The sequence below is a fragment of the Pollachius pollachius genome (assembly GCF_949987615.1).
Source record: "Pollachius pollachius genome assembly, chromosome: 1".
Taxonomy (NCBI): Eukaryota; Metazoa; Chordata; class Actinopteri; order Gadiformes; family Gadidae; genus Pollachius; species Pollachius pollachius.
Genome location: NC_136934.1, coordinates 4,502,523 through 4,528,970, shown reverse-complemented (window position 1 = coordinate 4,528,970; position 26,448 = coordinate 4,502,523). Strand labels below are relative to the sequence as shown.

Sequence of the window (26,448 nt, the reverse complement as noted above, 5' to 3'; positions counted from 1 at the left end):
TGATCTGAGCAGAGATCGCGGGTTTGTCGGCCAGCATATTAGAAACCATATCTGATCTCCATGGCGACCCATCATGAAACTACGGGAACCCAAAGGTTGAAAAGTAATTCTCGCAACAACAAAAAAGGCCGCAAACGAACATAATTTCTATCCATATATATTGAGAATAAATCCATACATTCCTTAACTTGTCATATATTTTCATACCTTTCAACATTTCTAGTTTAAGTGGTCAGCAGCAATATATAATATTAAACCTGTGCTTGACTAAAGATAAATAAAGGTAGGCTACTCTTTATGCCTACACATTGGGTCATTCACAATCAACCCATCAACCAATTCATTAGTGTGCTTACTGTTGCCAATCTGATCTAATAATTCAAAGATAACATGAAGTGTAGTCTAGGCTCTCATACTATGAGAATAGAACATCGATTGACTAATCGAGGATTTTGCCATTTTTTTATTACTGGTGGTATGTTATCTGAAAAATGTAAACGTTTCCCTGATGAAGGGAAATCATTGTGCCTAAACGTGATCTTGGAACTAGAAAGCAGAAGATGATATTGCCCACAAAACGTTTTAAGACGAGTTGCAAACCCCAGTTTCGATTCATGAATGCTGACATCATTAAAATAAGTATTGGGTTTTAATGTGGGAATAAAGCAGACATTGACATTATGATTTCAATTGCAATTCAACTCACAATTCAAATAGGGATATTTAACCAATTCCAAATATTCAGTAGGCCAATATACCTCATGTATTACTGTATTATTACTGTACTAATTGTTCTCAACACAATGAGTGCAGCAAACACCAGAAAGAACCCATTTTCAGTCAAAGAGTTAGACTCATAATCAACCTATAGTGATCTATGTTAACCCTCTTTCCTCTTAATCCTCTTCTTCTTCATTTCTCTTTTTCTCCTCTTTCTTCTTCTTCTGCACAGTATCAAAGTTTACGAGGATAAACGGACTGAGGAGAAACCCCCGCTCGCGCGTATTCAATCTGGTCGCTCCATGCAGAGAGGTAGTAAGAAGGGTAGGAGTAGATAGCGGACCCGAGGTGGGCTGGGTGACTCAGCCCTACTGGGGCTTGGTGGTATGGAGGCTGGGAGTGTGCCGTCCTCATTCTCTCTGTCAGAAAGGCTTGGGGAGACGGTGGTTGGGGCACAGGGTCTCTGACCGCCCTGCCATAGTCTGTGAAGAGGTAGGACGGAGGGGGCTGGATGCCAACGTAAAGGGGCCGCGGCTCGCTAGTAAGAAACCGCTTAGATTTGTCCCTCCTCTCCGACGTCTGATAGATCCAAGGCGGGGGGTGATGACGCTTCTTTACCGACTGATCTTGTGGCTGCCAACCTTGGTCGATTTTATAACCATGCAGGAGAGGAGTTGGTTTGAGAGGTTGTGCCGGTTTTGGAAGAACTTTGTTGAAACTCGAGGTAGGTGCCGGTTGCCAGTTTGCGTTAACGGCGAAAAAGGAGGAAGATGTCGACTTTGGGCAAGTGCGAGCAGACTCTCTTCCGCTGACCTTTTGGACCGCTCTCCATACAGAGTCTTTGTTCTCGATTTGGATGGCATCCGCTTTCAGTAATTGGTTGCCAGGAAGAGGAATGACTTGTCCTTTGGTGATTGCACTGCACAACTTATTGTCCGCAACGTAGCGACTCCTGCCACTGACCAGCGTCACGTATTGCGGTGGCGTTGCTCCGTTTGGTTCAGGCTTCCCTCCAGCGGCTGCTGGAAGGTCCTCCGAGGAGAGGGAGGATTGAGGGGAGGAGCAGCGGGAAGAAGAGGTGGACACAGGCCTCGGAGAGTCATCGAAGGAGGTGCACTTGGGAAGCTGCGTGGCCTGAGGCAGGGGGCGGTGGATGACGGTGGGCCTGTCTTTATCATCGTCCCGGAGGTGTGAAGGCTGGCTGAGGCTGGCCTGGGCCATCCTTTTCTTCTTCTCCAGGGGAGAGAGGCCCATCCCAGGAGGAGGGACCATGTGATCGCTAAACGGTTGTGACGAAGGAAGCGGGACGCAGAGTGACCTGCAGCCGTCGTAAGCCGCAGCGCAAACAACGGCAGGCTCTCGGTTGGTCTGCGGGCAGCTCAGCAGGGGCCTGGAGATGGGCCATGGAGCTGCATATGCCTGAGTTCCAGTCTCACCTTGCGCTGTAGCTTTGGTTATCCTCTGAGCCTATGGTCAGTGAAATATATATTAGTATTTAGACATCATAGTAACAGTTCAACAGTGAGCGCCACCATTGTTCCCTCATTTACCTCACGGAGCTCCTTCTCCATCCGGACAGTCTTCCTCTTCCCTTGTTCCTTGCCGGCCTTCTCCATGTTCCTCCGGTACTGTTTCCGGGGTTTACCCTGCGGCAGAGGCTTGTCTGTCTCTCCTCTCAGGTGTCTGTCGAACGGCAGAACCAGCCTAACATGCGCACATCAGATTGGTTTCATTAATGATTATTCAAATAATAATATAAGGAAGATAAATAACTTTCCGTGGCACTCAAATCACTTCACACATGGCTTGTTTGTTTGTGTTTGTGTGAGTGTAACTGTATTCCATCTCATCCAACAACCAATGTGTCAGATGTGTGTGAGGAATTCAACTATCCAATTATTGACCCGGAATGTCTTGTGAGGCAGTCATGATGGTTCTACCCCAATTTGCCAAGGATGCCGGGTTTAGCACCCGTTCTCTTTACCTCACGGAATCAGGACCTCGATTCATCATCTCATACTAAAGTAAATTATCAATTCTGCTGGGTGTGTGTGTGTGATGGGGCAGAGGGGGGAGAGACAGAGAGAGAGAGACCCCACCTCTCATAGTGCCTGCGGGTACAGGTGGCTGCGCTGGTACTGCCGGGACTCCCTCCCAGGTCGTCGTAGACGCTCTTCCACAGACGCCGTGCGGTCACCTGTTGGTGAAGGGGATGGTGAGAAACATTCATATTTGCAAAAAACGTTTTTTCCTGAAAGTCATCGGATAGGGTTACGGCTAATGGAACGATAGAGAAAGTGGTGCACGTTGGTTTAAAAAAACATACAAAAAACTGTTATTTGAACTTTGAAACTTGCCACCAAAGATCTGAGTGAGTGAAAATGTGAAATTATTTAGGCCTATTCAGGCCTAAATAAAATATATATAACATATATCTACTCACTGAGTCATAACCTCCAAAATTCCCAACAGCTTTATATATCCTCCAAAGGTTGACTACAGGAAGAAAAAAAAATGCATTTTTATTAATTTCCTTAAGCACATCCAACATCTTCATACCATATACACTTTATTTCAAAGGGAAGAAACTGCTGAAAGAAGGGCCAGGGCATAACAGTAAGACTCACTCTGCTTGAAGCCCAAGTGGGGGATCCTCTCTATGGGCGTTCCTCTCTCCTTCATGAAACTGTGCAGGTTCGACACAAAGGACTTCTCCTCCACCTCAGCACCTTTTTCTTGGCTGGCACCCGCTTCACACTGAGCGCTGGATTCAGCCATCGTTAACTCCGGGGCGTCCTGGGTTCAGAACCAATAGGACGTTAACACATCCTACTGTGTAATCAGAAGGGGTAATGAACCCTGTAGCTGATCAGCTGTAGAGTAGAGATTCTGTTTGGAAGACAGTTTTGGTCCAAGTCTGGCATGAGACAAGCAAACAAGGGAGACGCTGTCTGCACATGAGGAACAAAAGCTGATATGAAACATTGAGAGGGTACGCTTGACTTGTACAGACAGACTCTCAATAGGTAACCACTATGCATCCTGTCTTGAGAAAGGAAACATGTTTGTGGGTTCAATTTGGTAGAACTTTTGGCCTGGAGCCATCATTCTTTTTTTAGCTAAAGGGTTACATTGAAAAGAATCCTCTGAGATCAAGTTTAAGTTGTTGATAGTCGTGCTTATTAGTGCTACACATGGCCCAATATTAGGATTATCTTGCAATAGTTTGTCTTTATCAATATCTTAATATTGGTGTGTGTGTGTGTGTGTGTGTGTGTGTGTGTGTGCGTGCGTGTGTGTGTATGTGCATGTGTGCGTGCGGGTGATACGGTTTCTGGATTTTCATTAATTGATCTGTGTGCTTTTGGTTAGGTTGACAGGAACGTCTTGGGAACGCAGTGGTCCATCAGACCACAATGTCGATATTTCAGTTTGAATGATGACATTTAGAGGCCTCTTTGTTCCTGTGAAAAACTTTTTAGAATAAAACACATCATGAATGGTTTCATATTGAATCAGGTTCCTCTTGACACTCACTGGTTCCCAGAAGTGTGCTTTTTTTGGTGAGTAATAGTGAAGGTGCAGTCGTTTGAGTCACTATCAAACTATATCTGAGTTTGTCTAGGACTCTCTGGCTACCAGGGAATTTAGTTTCCATGTGATGCAAGACTCAATTCTGGTTGGTCTATCCTGTGCTGTGTCTGCAGTTTCTAAAGAAAGGAAGATGAAGTCTTGATATGTTGGCTGCAGAAGGTTGTGCATAATGAATGAAAGATTTCATTGCCCATCTTTGTGTTCGATTGAATAAGGTGATTGTTTTGATGTTTGCTTCATGAATGCAATGCTTTGGTCTAGGTTAAATAGGGTGATCTTTATGAGGAATGAATTAAATGACATGCACTACCTTATTTATGAATGCATATGCAGTTTATTTTTATGCATTATATATATATATATATACAAACATACATTTTTTGATATCTGTGCATGCCAGCAGTTAACTGAAAGACCCCTCTTGTAAAGCCACAAGAGGGGTTACACAAAAAAAGAAAAAGTTTACAGTTAGTTTACTTCCACACGTATAGAGTCATTTGTGAACTGAAACAAGGTTCAAATCGTTCTACGTGTGACCAGCCTACAGGAAATGTTTTAAGCGCTTACAGTAACCCCCACGGCTCATCACATGAGTGAACATCTCTTTTGAATGAGGATGTTTTTGTTTAATGAACACCCTATTGTTGTTTTATTGTGAGTGATATTGTTGCCCATACACATACATTGTTTTAATAGATAAAAATGTGTTTATACACATGTATGTATATATAATATATATATATATATATAATATGTATGTACATTTTCAGCCTTATGGATGTTATCAGCAGGCCATCTCTAACCACAAACCACCAGTATTTTGAGATGATTCAGCTTTGGAAATTTGATAGATCTTACTCGCAATTTCTCGCTTCAAATTGACAGAACAGGGGCATTCTGCGGCACTCTGTGTTTCTGTCGCTAATAACGAAATTGTTGTGGCGGGGGGTTTGTTGTCATTCCACTCGCAGTATCTGTTTGGTCTGAACCTTACACACCAACAGGTCGGAACAATTTCTGACAAAATGCAACTGATGATGAGAATCGTCAGGAACTCAGACAAACCACTAAGCGTTGTTTGCTGAGTAGCACGTCATTAGGCATTCTTATTAGTCATTTGATATACCTGGCTCCCGGCCTTTCTGTGGACCTCACTGGCCACTGGCTCCTGGGAAACGTCACTCTGCACCTCTTCAGACTCTAGACATGAGACACAAACACACAACACTAATATTATATATACTGTATGTATATATATATATGTATAAATATACATACATTTGTAGCTATATTGCTGTATATAATATAGCAACAAAGCTACAAAAGAGCAACTCCTTTCAAACTACTGGGGTTGCTTGTTTAGCTGTTTAAAGTTAATGAGATATCATTGTTATTTTATTTGGCATGATAAAACATATATTGATCCCTTTTGTTTTACGACCATTATAGTCTCAAGCCATGTCGATCCGTCCTGCTGATAAATATTGAACAAAACCATCAACTGTTTCAAAACCACGGGTAACAAAACCACTTCCTGCTATCGAACCAGCATACACTCCTGTGTTACCGCACAGGGGAAGAGATTTAATTCATTTTTCATACAAACATGCACATTTTGATTCTTCTTCTCTATTCATATTGATCAATATGTTATGGATACCAACCTTGTTTCTTTAGAAGTGCGAAACTATTGAATTAAGATTGACAGAAAGAGAGCTTTAAACATAAAATGCAAGGTTAAGGGTCTTCAGCATGAAATGTTGCAGTTCCCAAAATAAATGTATGCAAGGTTTCTCAACAGTTTTCTACACACCATCTGCAGTGATATCATATGTCTGTGAAACTGATATGCTTCTCTTTTGAATTTGCTTGTTTCCTGTGCTGTGGCTTGAACCTTCAATTCTGCTTTCAATAGTAAATGACTTCTCCATTTCAGGAATTAATGCAAGACTAACTTTTGGATCTTAATCCATGTTTAGGCAATGTTACTTTTATTTAGCAAACCCACCTACCCAGAGGCTTACACAAGATTTACAGATTTACTTATCAAGGTACAAATATAATCTTTCACATTTAACACAAGATAAGGTAGGTCACAATCAAAAAAATATGCATATTCTTTTCAAATTCGTACATCAAATACATATATGGGATAATTGTAACAGTAGGCACCAGTAAAGAATATGAAACGTGTTTTTAAAAAAAGAGAATTCTTACCCATTTCAAAGAGATGACTTCTTGTCTCAAGTCTCAGTGTGATTAAATTGGCACCAGCAATTCATGCACCACCCCGTCAACTTCTGACCACAATATAGGAACATGTCACCACAGCCAGGCTTCATTGGTTCATATTCAGCACGAAGACAAAAAGCAAGCGTGTCTAGGAGGCTGGGCTTATGTATTTAAATGATCTCTTCAATGTTTTCCAGGCATTTAAACTGGTTCAATCTTCATTGCCTGAAGGTAAATAAGAATTGTCCAATTCTGATTAACCTTAATTTGTATGCCCGTAATTGATTGATAGATTGATTAATGATTGATTGCGTGATTGATTTATTGATTTATTTAAATAGTGTCGGTCTATACTAGAGTCAAAACGTATTATGTCTAATCATGTTTTAGATGATCCTTGAGTTTAACATTAGGTTCAGAATGTCATAGAGTACCTTTTACTAAATTAAACACACATATTTCGCACCTCTATGTGTTTTCCATTTAATATTTATTGTAAACCCTTTACTAATATACTCAAACCCATACACTCAGATATTAATGGGAGCCAAACACGATTCAATTCAGGGGCTCACAGCTAGCATTTGAGTGTAGAGAAAGTAATTTATGCTGGCATTATACAAAGTCAGGACGTTCAAATTGTCGACACATTTCTAGGAGCAGTGTTCGACTCTCAACTCAGTTCGGTGTAAAAAAAAAAAAAACAGGCAGTTCTGAAGGGTGGACATCAAAGAACCGACTTAATGGGGAAGCTTAACTGTTTGCGATCTGTGGTACTATTTGATGTCACTTGTATCAATGATTTTATGAGTGTTCTCAACTCCTCATTTCTTCAAAGGTTAATTGGGTTGTCAATGAAGGACAAGAATAGCCTGCACAGTAATGTGAAAGTCTGCTCTAAAACAACTGGACCTGTTAGAGACTTGTGTGCCCTGGGGACTGTGACTCACTCAACAGCCATTATCAGGGGCCCTTGAGGAGAACAAACCTCTAAAGTAAATTCTCCATTCTTTAAAACAAAAGCAGGTTATTGTTATTTACTGCTGACATGTTACCAACATGTTGCCTGTGACTTTGTATGTCGTGTGGATGGACTGGATAGGCTGTGAATGAATTCTCGCCCTTCTTGGGATACATAACGCAGGCTAGTCTGAACTGAACTGGATTCATTTTGTATGTGGTGTGTAGCACGTTGCTTGTGCATTAACTGTCTCTAACTTATCTCTGTATTTCCATAACTTCAACCTAGGCCCATGTAAAGGTCAGCCTGTTAACTTTATCTTTCAATCATACATTGCTGTTCAAGCAAATACTGCAAACACTTTATTTTTTTAAATATAATTTGAATAGAGTGTGAACGGACACTGGCGTGAGTATTCAAGACTATACCAGACTTATTTCACATAGCTCATTTGTGGTGTATTATGCTGATCAAGATTGACGGCTTATTCAATAAGATACAATGCTTGTCTCTTGATTTGAGCTTTACTGGGACTGCAATCTGTTCGTAGAGCTTTTATCACCAGATAAAACACTTCCCCAAAATGTCTTTGATCTGAAATGGGGATGCCCTGTTCTATCGGCTATAGGAAATGACATCTAACAAGCATGCACATTAAGCCACAATAAGCTGTTATCTGAGCGGGAAAGCTAGCTCTCAAATCAAAGCAACATTCGTGTCAGTGGAAAATGTGATAGTGTGTGGTAAAAACAAAGTTGTATTCATAGACACAAGATGTAAGAAATAAGAAATCCTGCTTTTTGGAATCATCCATAGCTCACCCTACCCTATAAATTATGCAACAGCTAGTGATGAAAAAATACCACAAAATAAATTCCATGCTGTTCCTTTGAGACAATATCAGAAACTGTATCTGGAGCATTAAACCGTCAGACAATCAGAAAATAATGTCTGGAATATTATTAATTTCTGTAGAAACCATGTGTGTCAAAGCATGACTCAAAATACTTTTCGTCTTCGTTGGAAGCCTATCATTTGCATTATGGATGAAAGTATAAATCTAGCACCGAATGAATTTGCAAATAAACAAAACTCTGACTAAGTGTCCAATTTGTGCATTTTCATGAGAGATACATGACGTCAATTTAAAACATGTTGAAATCATACCAGTGTGCATGTGATTAAAAAAAACACGATATGATATAGACACTCATGCATGAATCCTGTCAGGTGATTTTATCAAGGGCTACATCTGAACGAGAAGATTTAAGCACACTGTCAAAACGAGTGCTGCAAAGGATGTGGGAAATAAAAGTGAAATTATTTGACTTGAAATTGAAACCAGGGTGAAAACCCAAATTGTTCAGCGCTGTGGCCTGGTTCCAGGAAACCCATCATAAAGCAACTCCTTCTGTGACTCAATGCAAGGCAGTCGATGTACATATCGAAGGTACAGCTTTTAAAAACAACATTGAGACTTTTAATATTTTATTATGAATGTCTTTGCGTTACAATATACTCTGGAAAAACAAAGAAAGAATAATGCAGGTGAATCATGCCCCTTAAGACAAATTATCTTTTTAACATTTGCAAATGAATTTAGCTTCAATTGGTGTACTTCGAGTGTGTCCATTTAAATTAATTTTACAAATTAATATTTCACATAAAATATGACATAGGATACCACTTCATTTAAATCCCCTCACTCATGGCAGTCAGTCATGTGAAACAGTTGACCTGAATCGATCCCCAAGCTATAGGAGTAAACTCAACAAATACGCCAACGATGGTTTCAAGGTCTTTGATATGTACACAAAGATAAGATGGAAACTCAGCGACCACTGGAAACCGACCACCTCATAACCCAAAGTAAAGGGACGCTTTTATTTACATATCACCAAACACCATCTCATGAACGGTTTGAAACTGCAACCATCAGCTAATCGTTGTTCTGCAATTCCCATAAGATTCAAGCTCAATAAAGACTATCTTCACGAAAAACAGAAACACAAGTGGAAGTTAAATTCAATCTTTCAGGGACGAAAGGCCAAAAAAAAGCAAGAGATTACGCCGTAGCAGAAGCCCCATTAAGACTCTTTTATTTCCTGAAATAGAAAGGAGCGACTGCTATTGTCAGACTGAACCCAGAGCAAAAATGAGTTCACAGAAGGAATGTCAACTACAAGTGTGTGATCAATGCTGCAAATGGAATTTAAGTCGTATGAATAAAGGCTGACATTTTACCGCATCACAACAACAGGTAAAGACACCGGGTGAGTGATCGTGACAGATCATGGGGGGGGGGGGGCGGGTTTCCCGGTGGAAAACCCTAAGCTATTCCATCCATGATTTACAACATTGACATTACAATATAATTTTTTTTTGTTCTCGAGCAATATTACCTTCTTAAAATCTGTCCCCATGATTTTTTACCTTCCAGCGACCCCGTCCATCGTTAGTCAATAACGTGGACGGTCGCTTCCCCTCAGCGGGTTCTGATCGGGCTCCAGCCCACTAGGAGAAGGGTGTGTGTGGTACCACTGGGGGGTCTTGGGGGGGGGGGGGGGGGGACGGCCGGGGCTCACACCATCTCCACGTAGTTGGCGGGGAACATGCCGAAGTGGCCGTCGGGGCTGTAGCCACGCCACCAGCCCTCGTCGATCATCTCGATGCCCGTGATGATGTCATCAGGGTCGAACGAGATCTCCGTGTCGTCGGCTGCTCGGAGAACGAACAAAGAGACCCTCCGTTAATACACCGCCGCCGCCATGTTGTCCAGTTACACTCCACACCACACACACACACACACACACACACACACACACACACAAAGCTTTTAACCTTATAATTAACTAGAAAATCTATTTCCTGCAGAAAATGCGGTAAGTGCCGTAGTACAATGTGAGGTTGAAAATATGTTTTAATAAAGCCACATAGATTAAGACATAAAGAAACGTTAAATGGCTTAAATCAAGTGAAGGGATTTGAACAGAGTTCAAAAGCCTAAATGGAGTAAACAATGTTAACATCTGCACCATTTAAAAAAATGTAAATGGTTGGAAACAAATAAAGGGACAGCTGAATGAAAAGCGCAACGCATTTCTAAAGATGCAGAAGGAATTGAACCGAAGGATCTGAAAGGTCAAATGTATTTCAGTGCACTGCTAAAAAACCTGGAAGGTGAAATCACCTAACGATAATAACTGCGTGGTTTGGTTTGGACTCTCAAACAATGCGATAGAACACCAAATAACGTTTGTCTTTCGCGCGGGCAAAAGGCCTCCACATGGCTAACTTTATCAGCACATTTCATTGTCCTTGAATGAAAAGAAAAACAAGCGGGTAACACTGAAATCCAAAACCGAATCGACTGCACGATGTAACCCGATCCTGTGGACACCCACCGGCCTGGTAATCATAGAGAGCCCTGGCACTGAGCCCCCGGTCAGGGCTCTCCTCGGGGGTCTGCCCGGGGCTCACATCGTAGCTGCTGATCTCCTCCACCACCTGGCGAACACACACACACACACACACACACACACACACACACACACACACACACACACACACACACACACACACACACACACACACACACACACACACACACACACACACACACACACACACACACACACACACACAGCATTTGAAGTTGTACTGTTGATGTTCATTCATTAATTCGTCCGAATCTCTTGCTGGGAGCTAAAGGGGTACACCCCCGGTCATCACCTGTGGCGGCTCCTCGTAGAGACCCCTCTGCTCAGGCTCCTGGGCAGGGTAGGGCTCTGCAGCTGGCTCCTCCTCTGGTCAACGGAGACAGAACGTGGTCAGTGAGCGTATGCACGGCAGCAGTTCCCCAATCCCACCAGCAGGGGGCAGAAGGAGCACTCCGTACATGCAATGCGTTGGTCCAGGGGTGTGAAATGAATAAATAACAAAACCAAAACAATGGGGTGAGGAGGCAAGCCATCGCTCTAGTGAGTGTTGTGTGTGAGGGGTCAAGGCGCGGGGCCCCACCTTTCCAGGGTTCTTGTGGGACGATCTCCTGCTCGTCATACTCAAATCTGGACTGGCTCTCATCCACATCCGGTTCTTATCACGCCACACAAACACACACACACCACACACACACGATGAGACACAACATGCATGTGGATGACTTGGGACACACAAGCGCCAACCGGACCTTATGCCAGCATGCGAGCCATGGGTGACACGGATGAAAACCGAACGTCTCACGAAATACCAGAGGGAAGACGTTCCATACAAGAAGGGAAAAGGGAAGCAAATACGATGACATGGACTGGTTTCAATGTGACGGATGATCTTTGTGTTATGAACCCAGGAGGCTAACCGGTGGGAAGGACGGGGGCCGCCGGGCTGGGGGGGGCGGGAGACGCCTGCCGCGGGGCGGGGCTGGTCCGCTCCGGTTCGTAGGACGGCTTAAAGAGGAAGGGGCTTTGCAGGCGCCCTGGAAGACAGAGAGACCCCAGGAGGTAACCAAGGAGGAGATACAAGAGAGGGAGAGAGAGACACCGCACAGAGGGAGGAGGCCGGAAGACCAGCAGCTACATGAATGATGTAGTAATCAGACAATAAAAGAGAATAGAATATCAAACCGGACTACTGAAACAAGGCCCCGAGGTCCAGTTCTAACGAGGTCCAGTTCTAACGAGGTCCAGTTCTAACGAGGTCCAGTTCTAATGAGGTTACATTCTAACGAGGTCCAGTTCTAACAAGGTTACGTTCTAACGAGGTCCAGTTCTAACAAGGTTACGTTCTAACGAGGTCCAGTTCTAACAAGGTTAAGTTCTAACGAGGTTACATTCTAACGAGGTCCAGTTCTAACGAGGTCCAGTTCTAACGAGGTCCAGTTCTAACGAGGTTACATTCTAACGAGGTCCAGTTCTAAAGAGGTCCAGTTCTAACGAGGTTACATTCTAACGAGGTCCAGTTCTAACGAGGTCCAGTTCTAACGAGGTTAAGTTCTAACGAGGTCCAGTTCTAACGAGGTTAAGTTCTAACGAGGTCCAGTGCTAACGAGGTTCCGTTCTACTGCGGGGCCCGAGCGACTGCGAGGTGCTACCTGGGCTGGCCGGGGCCATGGCGGCGGTTGGGCCCGCGGTAGGGGCCTCCGTCTCCACTGGGGCCCTCCCCATCTCCCTCTGCTTGAACATCTCCCTGGGGTTCTGGGACCTCTGGGAGATGAGCGAGGCGGCTTCCTGAAGAATAAATGAACAAATCAAAATCAAATGAAGAGCAGCACACGAGTCTGAGTGTGGAAACGCCTCACCAGACCGTCCCGCAAGAAACCCAGAGAAGGAGTCGACTGCTCAGCTGGCGTTGGTAAGGTTAGTGGTGTTAAAAGTCACAGACAGACATGAATTAAACAGTGGTCAAAGTTGGCGTTAAGCAGGACACCGTTGCTAAATAGACAGTTCCTGTCTGGAGCGGGCAGGAAATGGAAGGTGCGGAGACCGGAGAGTGACGCTAAGGCGCTAGGGAGGAACTCACGTTGGCCTTCTCCACAGACAGCCCTCGTTTCACTGTCTTTGCTGATGCCTTCTCCTCCTCCTCCTCCTGACAAGGTCAACAGTGGCACCACACACATCAGCTACATGCTAAACAAGCCTCTTTGTTAACGGGGGATATTTCCACTTGCTTTACGATCAAGTCAGTTCCCCGTGAATTCGTGTCCCTTCATGGCCACATTCTTATAAACTAGTCTATCGGCGAGAGTACTCACCACTTGTGGCTTCTCACGATCTCGGCACTCAACTTCCTGCTGCTGCTGATACTTCCTGTGGAGCAACACAATGACAAATTCAAATTAGAAACTTTAAATGAAGAAACTTCAAACGACCCGAGCTCATGGTGGTGGATGGAGTCACTCGGGGGCCGCGGGGGGCCTACTTCTGCTGGTCGATCTGGGAGCTCCTCTCCCGGTCCCTCTGGTCCCTCAGGGTGGACTCGTGCGTCTCCCTGTCCTTCCGCTCCCGGTCCAGCTTCTGCCGCTCGTCCGCCGCCTTCACCTTCTCCTCGGCACGCCGCTTCTCCTCGTCTTTCTGCAAAACACAGGCCGCCGCCGCCCCGCGACCGGGCGCCACAGACGTCACTTCAGGGGTCCCGCCTGCAGGGTTGTTGCGGGGTTGGGGTTATGTGAAGGGGATGGTGCACTCGAGGCGGTACAAGACAGAACTGTACCTCGGCCTGGGCCCAGAAGTTGTCCTTGTTTATCTTTTTGATCTCTGACATGGCGTTGGTCTTCTGGTACACAGAGCCCTGGAATGTAGGAGAAGGAGAGAAAAGAAAAAGGCAAGAGGAAGTTGAGATTGAAATCTAAATATAGACACTGGTGGCACCGCACATTCCAAACACTTTTTTTTTTTTTTCTTTGTTTTGGCACCGCGACGGCGGAACGAGCTCCCTGCCGGTATCAGGACCGTAGGGTCGCTCACCAGCTCCTAAAAACACCCTTCTTAGGCATTTATTCAATGTTTGAACGGCTTATCCCAGTTATCTTTGTTGTATACAGGGAATGTGTTAACCTTATGATTGATAGTGCTTGGCACTTTGTTCTATTGACATCCTTTCTGTACCGACAGAGATATGTTGTTTCTCTTTCCTCAAATGTACTTATTGTAAGTCGCTTTGGATAAAAGCGTCTGCTAAATGCCCTAAAAGGTAAAATGCAAATGTAAATCAATTCAAATATTTCATGATTACAACAAGGCAGGTCCTCCCCGCTTGCTTGTCCAAGGAGCCATTTTACACAGATGCATGCAGGACTGCTGAATCCACAGATGGGCTATGCTGCGGGCAGGTAAGGACAGGTCGACGGCACTAAATAACCTCATTCCACGCCGACGGAATGAGGAGAGTCCTATGTAACACTCTGAACAACATGCCCAGGGCTGTGAAAACATACGGAGATGACCCAATCAGACAGGCACGCATACTGCGATTCACCCCTGTCTTAGCGCGGAGTCGAACGGGCAGCCATGATAAATGGCGTCTGTCTAGACGATGAATGGTTCAACTTTTCAGAAGGCATGCATTTCATATGCATGGCATGTATGAAACCTCAATGTTGTCTTTGCTGATGTTGGTCCACCAAAGCCATCAATCTAACTATGACTAAGCCTACTGTGTGGAAACAGTGTTAAAGCAACACCGGAGATCTTAATTGATGTATGTATCGAATACACACAATGATTTTTTTTTGGCTATTTCACTCATACTACACTACAGGTTAAATAAATCAGTTTGAAATAGGCTCCCAGCCCACGCAGGTAATTACTCAACTTATTTGCGGTGCAAACGTCGTTGAACCACATTGTAAACAAACAGCTTAAGGCACAACCCGGGACAATCTGACACAGCCCTCCTTTGGGCGACTGGCTGTCATTTGACTCAAACACAGAGGCATCACATTCTGTGGGATGAGGACCTACCACGGGCCCCTGAGGGCCGGAGTCCTGGAAGCGCTTGGGTTCCTTATGGAAGCTGTAGTTGGCCCCCGAGGCCTTGGCCACCTTCTCTATAATGACCTCTGGCTCCACATCCTCTTCTGCCCGCGCGTTGATGGTGACATGGGCTCCCTGGGAAACAACACATCACTTCCCGCTTTAAAAATACACACGTCATCGTAAAGTCTGATTACCGCGCCGATAAAAAAAACTGATGCGCAAGGCGTACGTTGCATTATTATTCTATTCCTAGAGTTGTGGGGGTGGCATTCTGGACCGTTAGGAACATATGAGTGTCACCTTGAGGAAGTTGGACATTGAGCTGACGTGGTTGGCACACGCTCCTTTCCTCGCATCCTTCACGCCTTCTCCTGTCTGCAAGATCAGAACCAGCGTTAGTCATCAACACGCGCCGAGCTGAAGACTGCTGCTTAACAGAGGGAAGGGGTGCGTGTACGATGGGACATTGGGTCACCCACCCAGTTGATGAGGACGTATTTCGGCAGGCCAGAATTTGGATCTTCGACTCGGCAGAAGGCGTACATCATCTTTCCACTGTTGAGTTCCTCCACCAACTCCTCCAGTCCTCCATCTGAGAAGAAAGATCCAAGAGGCAAAGATAAATGGAGAGAATGTGTGACTTTGGGAAGATGTATGAATAACAGGGGTCGGGATAGTCTAGTGGTTAGGCTGCTGTTAGATTAGCAGGTTCTGGGTTCCAGACCCAATGTTTACAGTCTACCCGTAGGCTGTAGCTCTACCTTTTTTGAGACTGTATTGATATTGGACACGGTCATATTTGTATACTACTGTGATATACTGTCAAATCGGGAAATCGCCCAACCCAATAGGAAGGTCAAAGTGACTCTACACTGATGCATGCATTCATCAGCACCCACTGCCAATATCAAAGTGAAAACAGCCAATGCAAGCTTGACCAATACTCACCACCCTTTTCTGCCAAGCGGATATCATTACTGTTTCCCTCATAGGTGAACAAGGCCCTGAAAATGAAAAAAGATTTAGAACAAAGTAGTGATGAATGGTTTTAATGTATAGCAAGATGCAATTGTACTCTACAGAAGAGTTTAGGAGAATGGACTAGTTCAGATTAAGATAAAAACGAAAAGACCTAGTGATGATTATTAGTGATTATATAAGAACAACATCCAAGTATAATATTTGAAGTCATTTAATTACATAATTAGGTTAGAGGATATTCTCGCCTTAAACGATTTGGCCAATTTATTAAGACCCCGGGTCAATCGTAAATTGTCTATGTCGAGATGTTAACCAGCCATGATTTTAAACTAGTGGTTAGCAGCTCCCATCTTATATATATATATACATATACACATCTTTGATTGGTCCAACCCAGGAAAGTGCATCAGAAATGCCCTGACTAGGTGGCTGTCTCTAATATTGACCACAAACAAGCAATTAAACAATTTTCCATGCTGTGTAACATGCAACAGGACATGCTCACAGACTTAAGAGAGTAAGGCAGTACAGTAAGAGTTCTGAGCGAAGATAGTGGCTGCGTTTTAGGGAAGTGTGATGAGTCTGAATTCTGAGTGCAGAGCAACATTTCAATAGGTTGCGAGGGCAAGTGTAGGAGGGGGTGTTGTTCAACTGATTAGGACACAGCCTTAGCATTAACTTCTGAATCAAAATTAAGTGCTCAGTTTCTGGTTGGACGAATGTACATAGAACGAGAGCTAAACAAAATGTCCCTTTCCCTCAGCCGGTCCCATTGCAACAGGTGGGTTGAAGCAATAAACAGTCCAGCTATATCCAACATTCCCCACAAGAACCAGGACATTCATCATTCAAGAATATAAACTGCTCGCCTCTCAGTCTCAGTCCGTGAGCATGCAAACACACAAATCTGCTGCTGCGTTCAAATCAGGGACAAAAAAAATACACCCTCCAACAATTACCCTCGCAACTTATTGAAATGTTGCTCGGCGTTCAGAATATCGCCCTGCCTATAAAGCAGCCACTCTCAATCACACAGAACTCTTAAATTCGTGCCTCAGTCTCTAAGTACTAGAGCATTCACAGTGGGGAGGAACACAGAATCTAAACCTTTGGATTGTTTTGTCTGCGGTTACTGCTGGAGGAATCTACCTAACCAGGGCAGTTTGTATTGGTTTACCTGGATTGCACAAACCAAGGTAGAGTTAAGGCACCTGCTCTACACTCGTTTGGAATATAATGCATGACATTTAATCCCTTACTACCCAATATCGGAACTAACTCACCCACTCTTGCACAGTTCAAGAGTGGATGAGTACAAATCATGGCTGATATATACCTAGACACTGACGGAGAAAACAATTAAGCTGGGGCCTTAACAAACCGGCCAAATCCCCAAACCCAATAAGTGGGTGGCAGACTTTCAGAATTCAAAAATCTCTATCACAGCATTCTTTACCCTTTTTTTTTTGCAGTTTTTGCACTAGCTGTGCAAACATTTTTTGCACTGGCTGTGCACAATTTTGCACTGGCTATGCAAAATTGTGATCCAACTCGCGTATCTTGGCTGGCTGAGTGGCTTTAGGGAGGCTCAATAGTAAGATTCTTGATAACAAAGAGAGGTACGGGCTGGCCAGCCTTTTTTATTTGTTGAATATATCAGGTATTGGATGTGATTTTATTGATAACAATCTCACTATCACTAGCATTGACTAACATGCAGGTCATTTGAAACGGTACTTGAATATTTTACAATGCGACTCAGTTCCTGCAAAACATGCAGTTTCACATTATATTATGCCTTATGTTTCAAGTTGCACATCATGTAAAGGCTTGGATAGATTGGTGAAATGTCACTACCTGAAACCACCTTTCTACAGAAACAGTATTGAATTTCCTGTAACTGTCAGGTCTTCACACCGGATCTAGAAGAACTATGAATGAGGTTGTAGAGTTATATTCCGACTTCATTTTCTTTCAATGCACATGCAATTGTACATGCAAAAGCCCTTAATAAAGTTGTATGTGGATGTGCACTCATCATGACAAACTGTTTCAAACAGGTTATAGTAAAAACCTATGTTTTCTTGCATCTAGGATCTCAGATAAGTCAAGTCACAAATCAAAACATAACTACCTGCCACCTACAAAGCATAGTACTCCAGCTGTAAGTTATGTTTATGAACAGCTCTAACAAGTTATGTGTTCATTCAGGCACTGCCATCGTGCCACGTCTGCCAAGCTCTGAAAATCTTGAGAAACAAACCCCAAGGCAGTTGTTATCCACGATTAATTAAACCAGGTCGTTTCTAAATACCGACAGTCAGGCTTCAAGTCGACCTCAGGGGAGAGGAGCTGGGGGGGGGGGGGGGGAAGTTCATACGGTTACTCACTCTGGAGCCACAGTAATTAAACACTGCGTAGTTCTGGTAACTCACACAGCTTTACCGATGGACACTTGATCCGAGATGTCTTTAAGCCCCAAAGAGCAGCACATGTTAGGTTAACTGTTGATCTATAATGAACGCCACTTGGACTGATCCCCGACTTCCGTGAATGAATCAGTAAGCTAGCCGACATCAGCCACGTCGCTGCTGATCCAAGTAATCCCACTTATTATTTGATACTATAATCAAATGATGATCATCATTCACATATCCAATTAAGAGTGGATACGGTGTTGGAGCATAAATCAAACCAAGCCAGAGTCGGAAAGGAGGAGTACGAGCAGGTCGAGAAGTTACTCGTTTCGCTAGCCCGACGACAGCCAACCTTCTTCCTTATCTAAAAGGCAACAAAGCGCGGAACAATAAATCCCATCTTACCAGTTGGTGCTGGACTTCTCATCCACCACTTCTTTATAGGCAGCCGTCAAGGCTGGGCCGTTTTTGCTGAGGTTGACAGCCATTGTGTTGCTCGCTTGGGTATAGCTAGCCAGCTAGCTACAGGGAGGAGTGGCCGAGGTGATGAGGATACAGGAAGCTGGGTCGTGTGTGACCAGCAGCCAGCAGCAGCAGCAGCAGATAGGGTCTATCGCCACAGGACGTCCGGACATGACCGGTCCTCAACCAAAGGAGGTGCTTGCATTTGTTGTGCATTTCTTTTTTAATAATTCATATATTGAAGCCATTTGACTGGGAACAGTCGGTTGCCTTAAGACTGCTGTCGTAGACCCACAGACACATTGGCATCTCAAAGGTTCTGCTTAGGGGAGTCACACTCCTCCTCAGTGTGAATACATTCATCATGGTTTGAAGGAGTCATCAAAGTGAAGATCATAATCATATTCACTTTGAAACATTTTATTTTTCTTGCTGCAAGGGTGTGTTAGGTAAAATGGAGTCAACAAAATGGTTAAGGACTCAGTTAAAACAAAACAAGCTTTATTTATGAATGGTTATTTAAATATCTTATATGCAAAGAGAGGGATGTCCCCATTGACAGGTCAAGCACAAATTCCATTTTTTTAAGAAGCGTCAATGGTGTTAGGAAGCTGGTCCTGAATTTCAAACAAAGTCAAAATTATTTATCTTTAGTGTTTTCTTGGCAATTTACAAGTTAACTGTGAAATGATCAAGCCTTTTAGGGGAAGCAGCCACACTAGTAAACTTAAAGTGACGTTATCTGTGTATAAAATGGGGGTTAAGGCTAATGTCTCAATCAGAAATGTTAGGCAGATTAACTGTGATGAAATCCCTGATATCCGGCACATGGCTGTGAGGGGGTTTAGACCAAAGCACAGGCTGTCTAGTTGAACACATTGAACAAATACACTCTGCATGGAGTTGGCATCACCAGGCTGGCTGTCACAATGGAAAAAGGCTGCACTCACCAAGAAAAAAACAGGACATAATAAATAAATAAATAAAAACAAACCCCCCAGAAACATACAAAATGTGTACTACTGTAATACTCCAACACTCAAATCATTTTTATATAATGGGTCTGGCAGCATATGGATCTCCACTGCATTTGGAGAGCTTGTCTTTAGTCTATAACCTATATTTGTGGGCATTCAGTTTAGCCTTGAGCGCCCAATCTAACAATTAAAAGAATTATAATTCATGCCGAAAACATGGCCTACGTTCTATCATTTTTTTCATCCTGCTTTTCAATGCACATTTATCTTGTTAAATCCTTGGGAATAAAACATAGTACCAATGGTAATCTGGTTTTAAAATAAAACTGTACTTTCCCTTTATATTGACATAATCTAATTACATGCTAGACAATTTTACAACTAGTAACCTCTTGATGACACCCAATCAAACTATTTTACCAACTCACGGTATTGCAAACAAAACACAATTTTTGTAAACCATGGCTATATATAAACAGAGTAGCTCTGTGCTCCTCAAAAATCACCAAGTGAAGTTCCCCGACCTTAGATATAAACAGGAACTGGTCATGATTAAAGTCTCTTCTTTGAAAAAAAAAGGGCAATCTACAAATCCATTATTTTTTTAACTTCAATATTCTGAAGGTCTTTTGCTTTGCTTCCATCTTTAAAATAATCGCAGTAATGAAAGACTGTTGTCATTTAGAACACAGTAGCATTAACACATCTACAATGGCCCGCTTGATGGCCGTTGGAAAAACATTCACATTCACATCCAAGAGTTCAAAAATAATAAAAATGAAAATAATAAAGCTAACTGTTGCGGTGACCCGACAGGGGTTTGGTGAGGGAAAGAAAAGCTCCCTGAGGAAAAGGGACAGGCAGCATACTGATATGAAACAAAGGATTGCTGCGCCCGTCGCCAACAAGTTCCTTAGGAGTGCTGAATTCAAACTGAGCCATTCCCTACTAAGCATGACACGTGCTACTTAATCAAATACAACGCCAAGTGATTTTAGGTCATCACTTGCTGGGTTGGTTGTATTTTTTCTTCTACATGTTGGGTGGTATGGGAACCATTAACTTCCACTCACCATGGGTCACTGCAGTGCTCCTTTAAAGGCTGATGATTTGGCTGGATACCTGAGCAAGTGTATGGAGCAATTGGCACAGTCAAACAGTACTGCGTCAAAAATAATAGCATTATTAATTCCTTTGCGATGATTTACGTCATAAGTGTATGACGTCAATGGATACTGAATGCGACGGGTAACGCGGACGTGGTCAAGAAGAATGGAAGATGATTTTGCGTTGCCTTTACCTAATAAGCACCAATGCTGAAACATGGGGCACCTAGCTTTAATAGCAGCTGTCCATTCTAATTCCAATACTGTTGCTCCCACTTATGCAGTCTGGGATGAATCTAATCCGTCTCAAGTTTGTTCACATTTGCCCTAAGGTAGAGATAGTGTTCATTGAGCAGTTGTTTTCAAAGCTAAAAATCAACTGCTATTATTAAACATGCACAATTTTGTGTTCAACGTTAACATTCCGACTGCAATTGCACATCTACTATAATAAAATAAAACAGTAAAGGCCACTGAATACATGTAAATACAATAACAAGACATCAAGTGAGACAAAACAGTACCTCTGAAATAAGGGAAAACTTGACGATCTTCTGAATCGACCAAAGTAGTTTGCCAAAGAATAACAAAAACCGAAATAACTTCTAGCAAGAGTGAACATAGCATTGCCCTTGATGAGAGTGATGCCTTAACAACAAATATAATAAATCACGATAGCAGTAGTAAAAGTCTGCACATGTCGCTGTGTGGAGGAGAATTCCAGTATTCCGTGGTGGGACTGCCTTCAGGAGTTCATTGGGTCCTGGTGGGCCGGTCCACTAGTCACAAAGAATGGCACATAGAGCATGGCAGCAGCACAGGGAAGCCAGGTGCCAGTGTACCTCGTATTGCTTCCTTTTTCCACCGGTGGTGTGTTGCCCAAGATATGTCTTGCTTAATTTGCTTGCCTTGTGTTAAAATATCAAATATGTTTTCCTAAACTTCTTTTTTTTTTGTATTTGATTTTTAGTGGCCTTTTCACATTGCATATTTCTGTGTCCATTCTCTTGCTAGTCTGTTGTACCTGTAAAAAAAACAACAAACTATAATCGGCTTCTTCCCTCTAGTGGTGAAGTTCAATTTGCAGTCAATGAGTTCATTATAGTGATCAGAAGTAAGGGACCGTGCAACACTTACTTTTCCCGGTCAGATTTGTAGGTATGGGCGATCTCAGGGACTAGCGGGTCGTCCGGGTTCGGGTCACAGAGCAGAGAGCAAATAGACAAAAGAACTACAAAAGATACAGGAAGTAATGAGATGTAACAGAATTACCATAATCACACTGAGATGAACAGAAAACACATACTGATGGATCTGAAGCATACACATTTCTTATCTATATATTGATATAAATCTTCAGGTAATTGAAGAAACAATTACCTGAGCAGTTAGTATACCATTGACTGTATGACAATATATACATATATAGATACGCAATGTGTCCTAATTATTCAGCGCACTAAGAAGTAATTTCAACATCAACTAGGGTGACAGTTTTTTCTATTTAATACATGGAAGAGCATTTAAGGTAACAAACATAATCAATGCACACCGTGGCATACCTTTTGACACGGTGAGGGCCGGCGACCATTGCGATCGCAGTATGTCCAGACAAATACTTCCGTTGCTGTTAATATTCGGATGGTATATTTTTGTTGTGAACGCAACCTGTGAACCCGGAAGAGAGAAGACATTTTAACAAGTTAAACGATTTATCACTTCCCATCATTTAAAAAAAGTTGGATGACGACAAACAATAGAGACATTAGGTCTGACTTACTTTGGGTGGTTTGAAGGGGTAGTCTGTGGGGAAGTGAATGGTGAGGAAGAACACTCCCCCCTGATAAGGGCTGTCATTCTATGGACAGGAGAAGGCAGAAGTCAGAGTTAATGGAATGATTTTGGTATTTATATATATATTCAATGATAGAGTATACAAAATACATAAAACAATCACTTACTGGACCCATTATAGTTGCTTGCCAATGGAACACTGTAAAGAAAGGAATAAATATTTGTTAACACAACTGATTTAATTTGACTCAGCAATTTTCTTTTTAAAGTAGCAATTATCAATTATAAAAGTGGACGAGCAGCAGTCCCTTTTCCATCTTAAACGTTTAAAGACGATCCAACTAAGCTTAAGTACAGTATCACACCTACTGCTAAAATAGTATGCATTTATTTTGTGGTTATTTTCTAAATTTAGACGATTCCACCTCTGGATGTTTGGGGTTCTTGGGTACTAGATAGCCTTGGTGTTGCATATTGCCACATAATATAGTATAACGACAAACTAGAGATCACCACACATGTTAGAAGGTAAAACCTTCCTGACGTTGTCACTAGAGCAAATATTAGTATATTCCCCGTTTTGATGAATAATAAAAACACAAATTGCAGCACAAATCGTCCATAAGCCACCCTTAAATGTCATCTTCAAAATAAAGGCAGTTAGTATACACAATGGAAACTCCTGTAGAGTGAAAGGTTCAAACTGACAGTCATCTCCTAGCGGGCCTGCAGAGCACTGGGCCGGGGGGTCTCTCTGCAGGTCTGTGAGTTCCTGAGGAGAAAAACAAAGTCGGGTCGGGTTGAGCAAGGCTGAACAATCATGACTAGTCACTAAAGCTAAAGCTCTAGGAGGTGAGGAAGAGAGAAGCATCCCCCGTCGTAGGTAACATAATGTCACCTTGTGCCAATCACAAACACAGCAAACACGCACGATTTTCAACACAGGTTATGTTAACATTAGAGGGGAATTCTAGAAATACTAAAAAATATATATTTGACTTCACCAATTGTATTCATGATCATGACACTATTGTTTGTTCCAAAGTGATTTTGTTGGCAGGCCTCGAAAAAAATATATGATTGGAAGGAAGCATCACAATTCATGTATTATCATAACAAGCTGTACCAATATTTAGCAGCTCTGAACACGAAGCTGCCTATTCTGTTTTATAAATACACCCCGTGGCCTGCTCCAGTGCCCCATTTGCACTCCCATATATGGCGACAATGACATTGGAGTTTGATCTGGCAACTTACAACACAGCTGACATTCAACCCATAGCTACCATCTAACCACCATACATTCTCTTTATTCCAGACCTCATCGAGAATAAAGTTATACCAGAGTGACGGATTTTACACCCATGGATACCATCAAACACAAACAAAAATAAACCTTCAGGTTTTCACAGTGCATGGTTACCGCACCGTGGTCGATTACGCTGTTGACAGTGGATCCCAGTGCAATGAGAGTAGATAATAAAACGTCCCACTAAAACCCAATGATGCACCATTACGAGCAATGCGCAAACGGAGCGATACCGTCCGCGGTAAGCTGCTCTTTTGTCTGTGAATTATCTTAAATTGACCACCAAAAGGAGCCCACGGCACCGATGTCAGGCCAACAAACAAACCCGGCATGACGCACTCAACATGGGGACTCGGAGGAATACGCTGGCTGGAGGGACAGGGGGAATGATAGGAGAAAAACACTCACCTTTTGAATTCTTTTCAACGCCATTGCCTGGATGGCTATGCTATGTAGCTTGACAGCTAACCGCTAGCACTTTACACATACGATTTAACTTTAGTTTCTGGTGCTGCTTTCCGAAAGACACCTGTTTGAACCGGCGAGACACGTTCAGCACATGTTAGGCTCTTGGATTGTGTTTTTAAATAGCAAAATATTGGGTAAAAGCACTGTCAATTCTGAGATATTGTTGAGCAACCTAGATATTTCACCCCTTCTCTCCTATCATCTCCACTCATTGCGGCCTGTGACAGACAAGACGTGAAGCGTCGCGAGAGTTCTTGGAGGTCGCCATGGTTGTAGTTCAAATTAGATGTCGGTTGTCAAGCAACAAAGTTATTTACCAGCTTGTCACTTCATACGATGAAATATTCTACCACTCCTTTGTTCACAAATTACACACAATGAGTACTTTTTTCCTTAATATGTAGGATATATGTACATTATACATACACATAATTCGCCAGATTCAGTAAAATGTCTCTTTGCCACGACTGTAAAAAACAAAACAAAAAAGCTTTGACATAAAAGCTTTATCCGTCAAGCCAATTTCTTGTTCCAGTTTCAAATGTTGCTAACATATTTTTTGGATCAAATTAAAATATAATTTAATATAGAAATATGAAATATATATATATTTTGATCCACTAAATAGGTCAGCAACACAGTTTATTCTCTGTTCATAAAGTTTTGTTTGCAACTTCACGAGACGGTTGACATCAAATGTGTTAGAAAATATAATACACCCAGTGCGTGGGTTATTGTACACCGATTTCTGTCTAAAATTATAATCCATATTGCCAAACAAAACCAAATTTAGGACCATAATTTCAAATAAATCTTTATGAAAACTTAAATGTAATAAAAAATTAAAGAATTAAAAACGTGTGCACTTTAGTAATTCTCATAAGAGGTTGCGTTATTTGACCACAAGGTGTCACTGTGTGAAAAGAACGGGAGCACAGACAGGTACTAAGACTGACATAAAATAAGAGTAAAGCTGCATTTCTAATGTAGAAAAGTTACAACAAAAACCTCATAATGGATATTCTTTCATACTCTCATCTGAAATTACATCAGTTACATATATGGTTTCCACATGTGTAAGACATCGTTTTGTTTACATGTGCACAATATTGAAACAGGGAAACAGAACTCTGACACATGCACGCTCTTTTGTGGGACTGTAGATAACAAAGAAGAAATACTATTGAAATGTCCATTCAACACCAGATCATTGTAAAGGCATATTCATCTTAGTCAGCTGCATGCTCCAATTTCTCCTCAGCCTTGTCTCGCAAGGCCTCATGAGCTTTCCTTTATATGTCTTAAACAAGGCTGAAAAAAGAGCTCTCATTATTTTAGTGAGTATCTATGAATGGGTTGCAGTGTTCATTCTTCTTAAATGGCTGATTCAATGTCAGGTTGAGGATCCTATCGTCAATGTGACACTGAGAGGGGCCATTTTCCTTTGGAAAGCTGAAGATTCCTTCAGATAATATCTTATTGTTTGCTCATCTCTCTGCTCTCAATGACCTGACTGTCCTCGGGGCCTGCCTGTAATCAGATTCAGCCAGCAGCAGAGGTAGCAGATCTGGGCCTCCGCACCCCAGGCCTTGTGCTTAGAGTTTGTCTACATGGAGAGAGGCCATTTATCACCATGAAGTCTTTTAGACACAGGCAGGCCCACACTTTGTTGGCTTGAAGCCTCGGTCCACAAAGGCTCCAACAGTCAACAGACAATAGTTTTCCACTGGAATTCCCATACACGCTGGTTTGCATGCTACTGTGTACTATCGCCATTCATGCACCATATTTACTTCCGGATATTGGGGTGAATCAAATAAATGAATCAGAGAAATTCTTTGTTTTCTGGGTAACATTTTACCCTGACCTGAAAATGGGAATTCCCAACCAGAGCCTAAAGTTGAGGTTCTGGTTACAGGACTGGTGCCCCCAAGACCAAAACTCAAGTCATCGCT

General features: G+C 42.6%; 3 protein-coding genes across 4 annotated transcripts; all 3 read right to left on the bottom strand.

Annotated features, from left to right (window-relative positions):
• Positions 1–652: 652 nt before the first annotated feature.
• On the bottom strand, positions 653–6,556 carry arid5a (AT-rich interactive domain 5A). The gene is made up of 7 exons (XM_079738403.1): positions 6,532–6,556; positions 5,441–5,514; positions 3,348–3,516; positions 3,164–3,216; positions 2,820–2,917; positions 2,271–2,424; positions 653–2,187 (listed from the first exon to the last, which is right to left on the bottom strand). Exons 1-7 carry the CDS (start codon positions 6,533–6,535, stop codon positions 955–957), a joined length of 1,785 nt encoding a protein of 594 aa, XP_079594529.1. The 5' UTR covers positions 6,536–6,556; the 3' UTR covers positions 653–954.
• Positions 6,557–8,964: 2,408 nt separating this feature from the next.
• Positions 8,965–18,921, bottom strand: dbnlb (drebrin-like b). 2 transcript variants are annotated; one of them, XM_079738459.1, is made up of 15 exons: positions 18,783–18,921; positions 15,928–15,983; positions 15,459–15,571; positions 15,280–15,354; positions 14,965–15,111; positions 13,715–13,792; positions 13,424–13,575; positions 13,257–13,311; positions 13,025–13,090; positions 12,597–12,732; positions 11,865–11,981; positions 11,528–11,602; positions 11,240–11,313; positions 10,912–11,014; positions 8,965–10,225 (listed from the first exon to the last, which is right to left on the bottom strand). In XM_079738459.1, the coding sequence occupies exons 1-15, from the start codon at positions 18,863–18,865 to the stop codon at positions 10,089–10,091; spliced, it is 1,467 nt and encodes a 488-aa protein (XP_079594585.1). In that variant the 5' UTR covers positions 18,866–18,921; the 3' UTR covers positions 8,965–10,088. The 2 variants fall into 2 exon arrangements, with proteins under 2 accessions (XP_079594585.1, XP_079594586.1); XM_079738460.1 differs by lacking the exon at positions 11,865–11,981.
• A 398-nt stretch (positions 18,922–19,319) lies between these two features.
• ube2d4 (ubiquitin conjugating enzyme E2 D4) lies at positions 19,320–24,688 on the bottom strand. Its single transcript, XM_079738552.1, has 7 exons — positions 24,434–24,688; positions 23,425–23,488; positions 22,884–22,915; positions 22,703–22,780; positions 22,485–22,590; positions 22,060–22,153; positions 19,320–21,946 (listed from the first exon to the last, which is right to left on the bottom strand). Exons 1-7 carry the CDS (start codon positions 24,455–24,457, stop codon positions 21,901–21,903), a joined length of 444 nt encoding a protein of 147 aa, XP_079594678.1. The 5' UTR covers positions 24,458–24,688; the 3' UTR covers positions 19,320–21,900.
• Between the last annotated feature and the right edge of the window lie 1,760 nt (positions 24,689–26,448).

Excerpts from the sequence above, each read along its gene's own strand:
- arid5a (XM_079738403.1), bottom strand. Across the intron at positions 3,517-5,440 it reads ACAGAAAGGCCGGGAGCCAG|GACGCCCCGGAGTTAACGAT; the intron begins GTATATCAAATG and ends TTCTGAACCCAG. Across the intron at positions 2,918-3,163 it reads ATTTTGGAGGTTATGACTCA|GTGACCGCACGGCGTCTGTG; the intron begins GTGAGTAGATAT and ends CTTCACCAACAG.
- dbnlb (XM_079738459.1), bottom strand. The coding sequence starts at position 18,865 with ATGGCTGTCAACCTCAGCAAAAACGGCCCAGCCTTGACGGCTGCCTAT. Across the intron at positions 13,576-13,714 it reads ACTTCTGGGCCCAGGCCGAG|AAAGACGAGGAGAAGCGGCG; the intron begins GTACAGTTCTGT and ends TGTGTTTTGCAG. Across the intron at positions 12,733-13,024 it reads TGTCTGTGGAGAAGGCCAAC|GAAGCCGCCTCGCTCATCTC; the intron begins GTGAGTTCCTCC and ends TTTATTCTTCAG.
- ube2d4 (XM_079738552.1), bottom strand. The coding sequence starts at position 24,457 with ATGGCGTTGAAAAGAATTCAAAAG. Across the intron at positions 22,781-22,883 it reads AAGCAACTATAATGGGTCCA|AATGACAGCCCTTATCAGGG; the intron begins GTAAGTGATTGT and ends TCCTGTCCATAG. Across the intron at positions 22,591-22,702 it reads ACCCCTTCAAACCACCCAAA|GTTGCGTTCACAACAAAAAT; the intron begins GTAAGTCAGACC and ends CCGGGTTCACAG.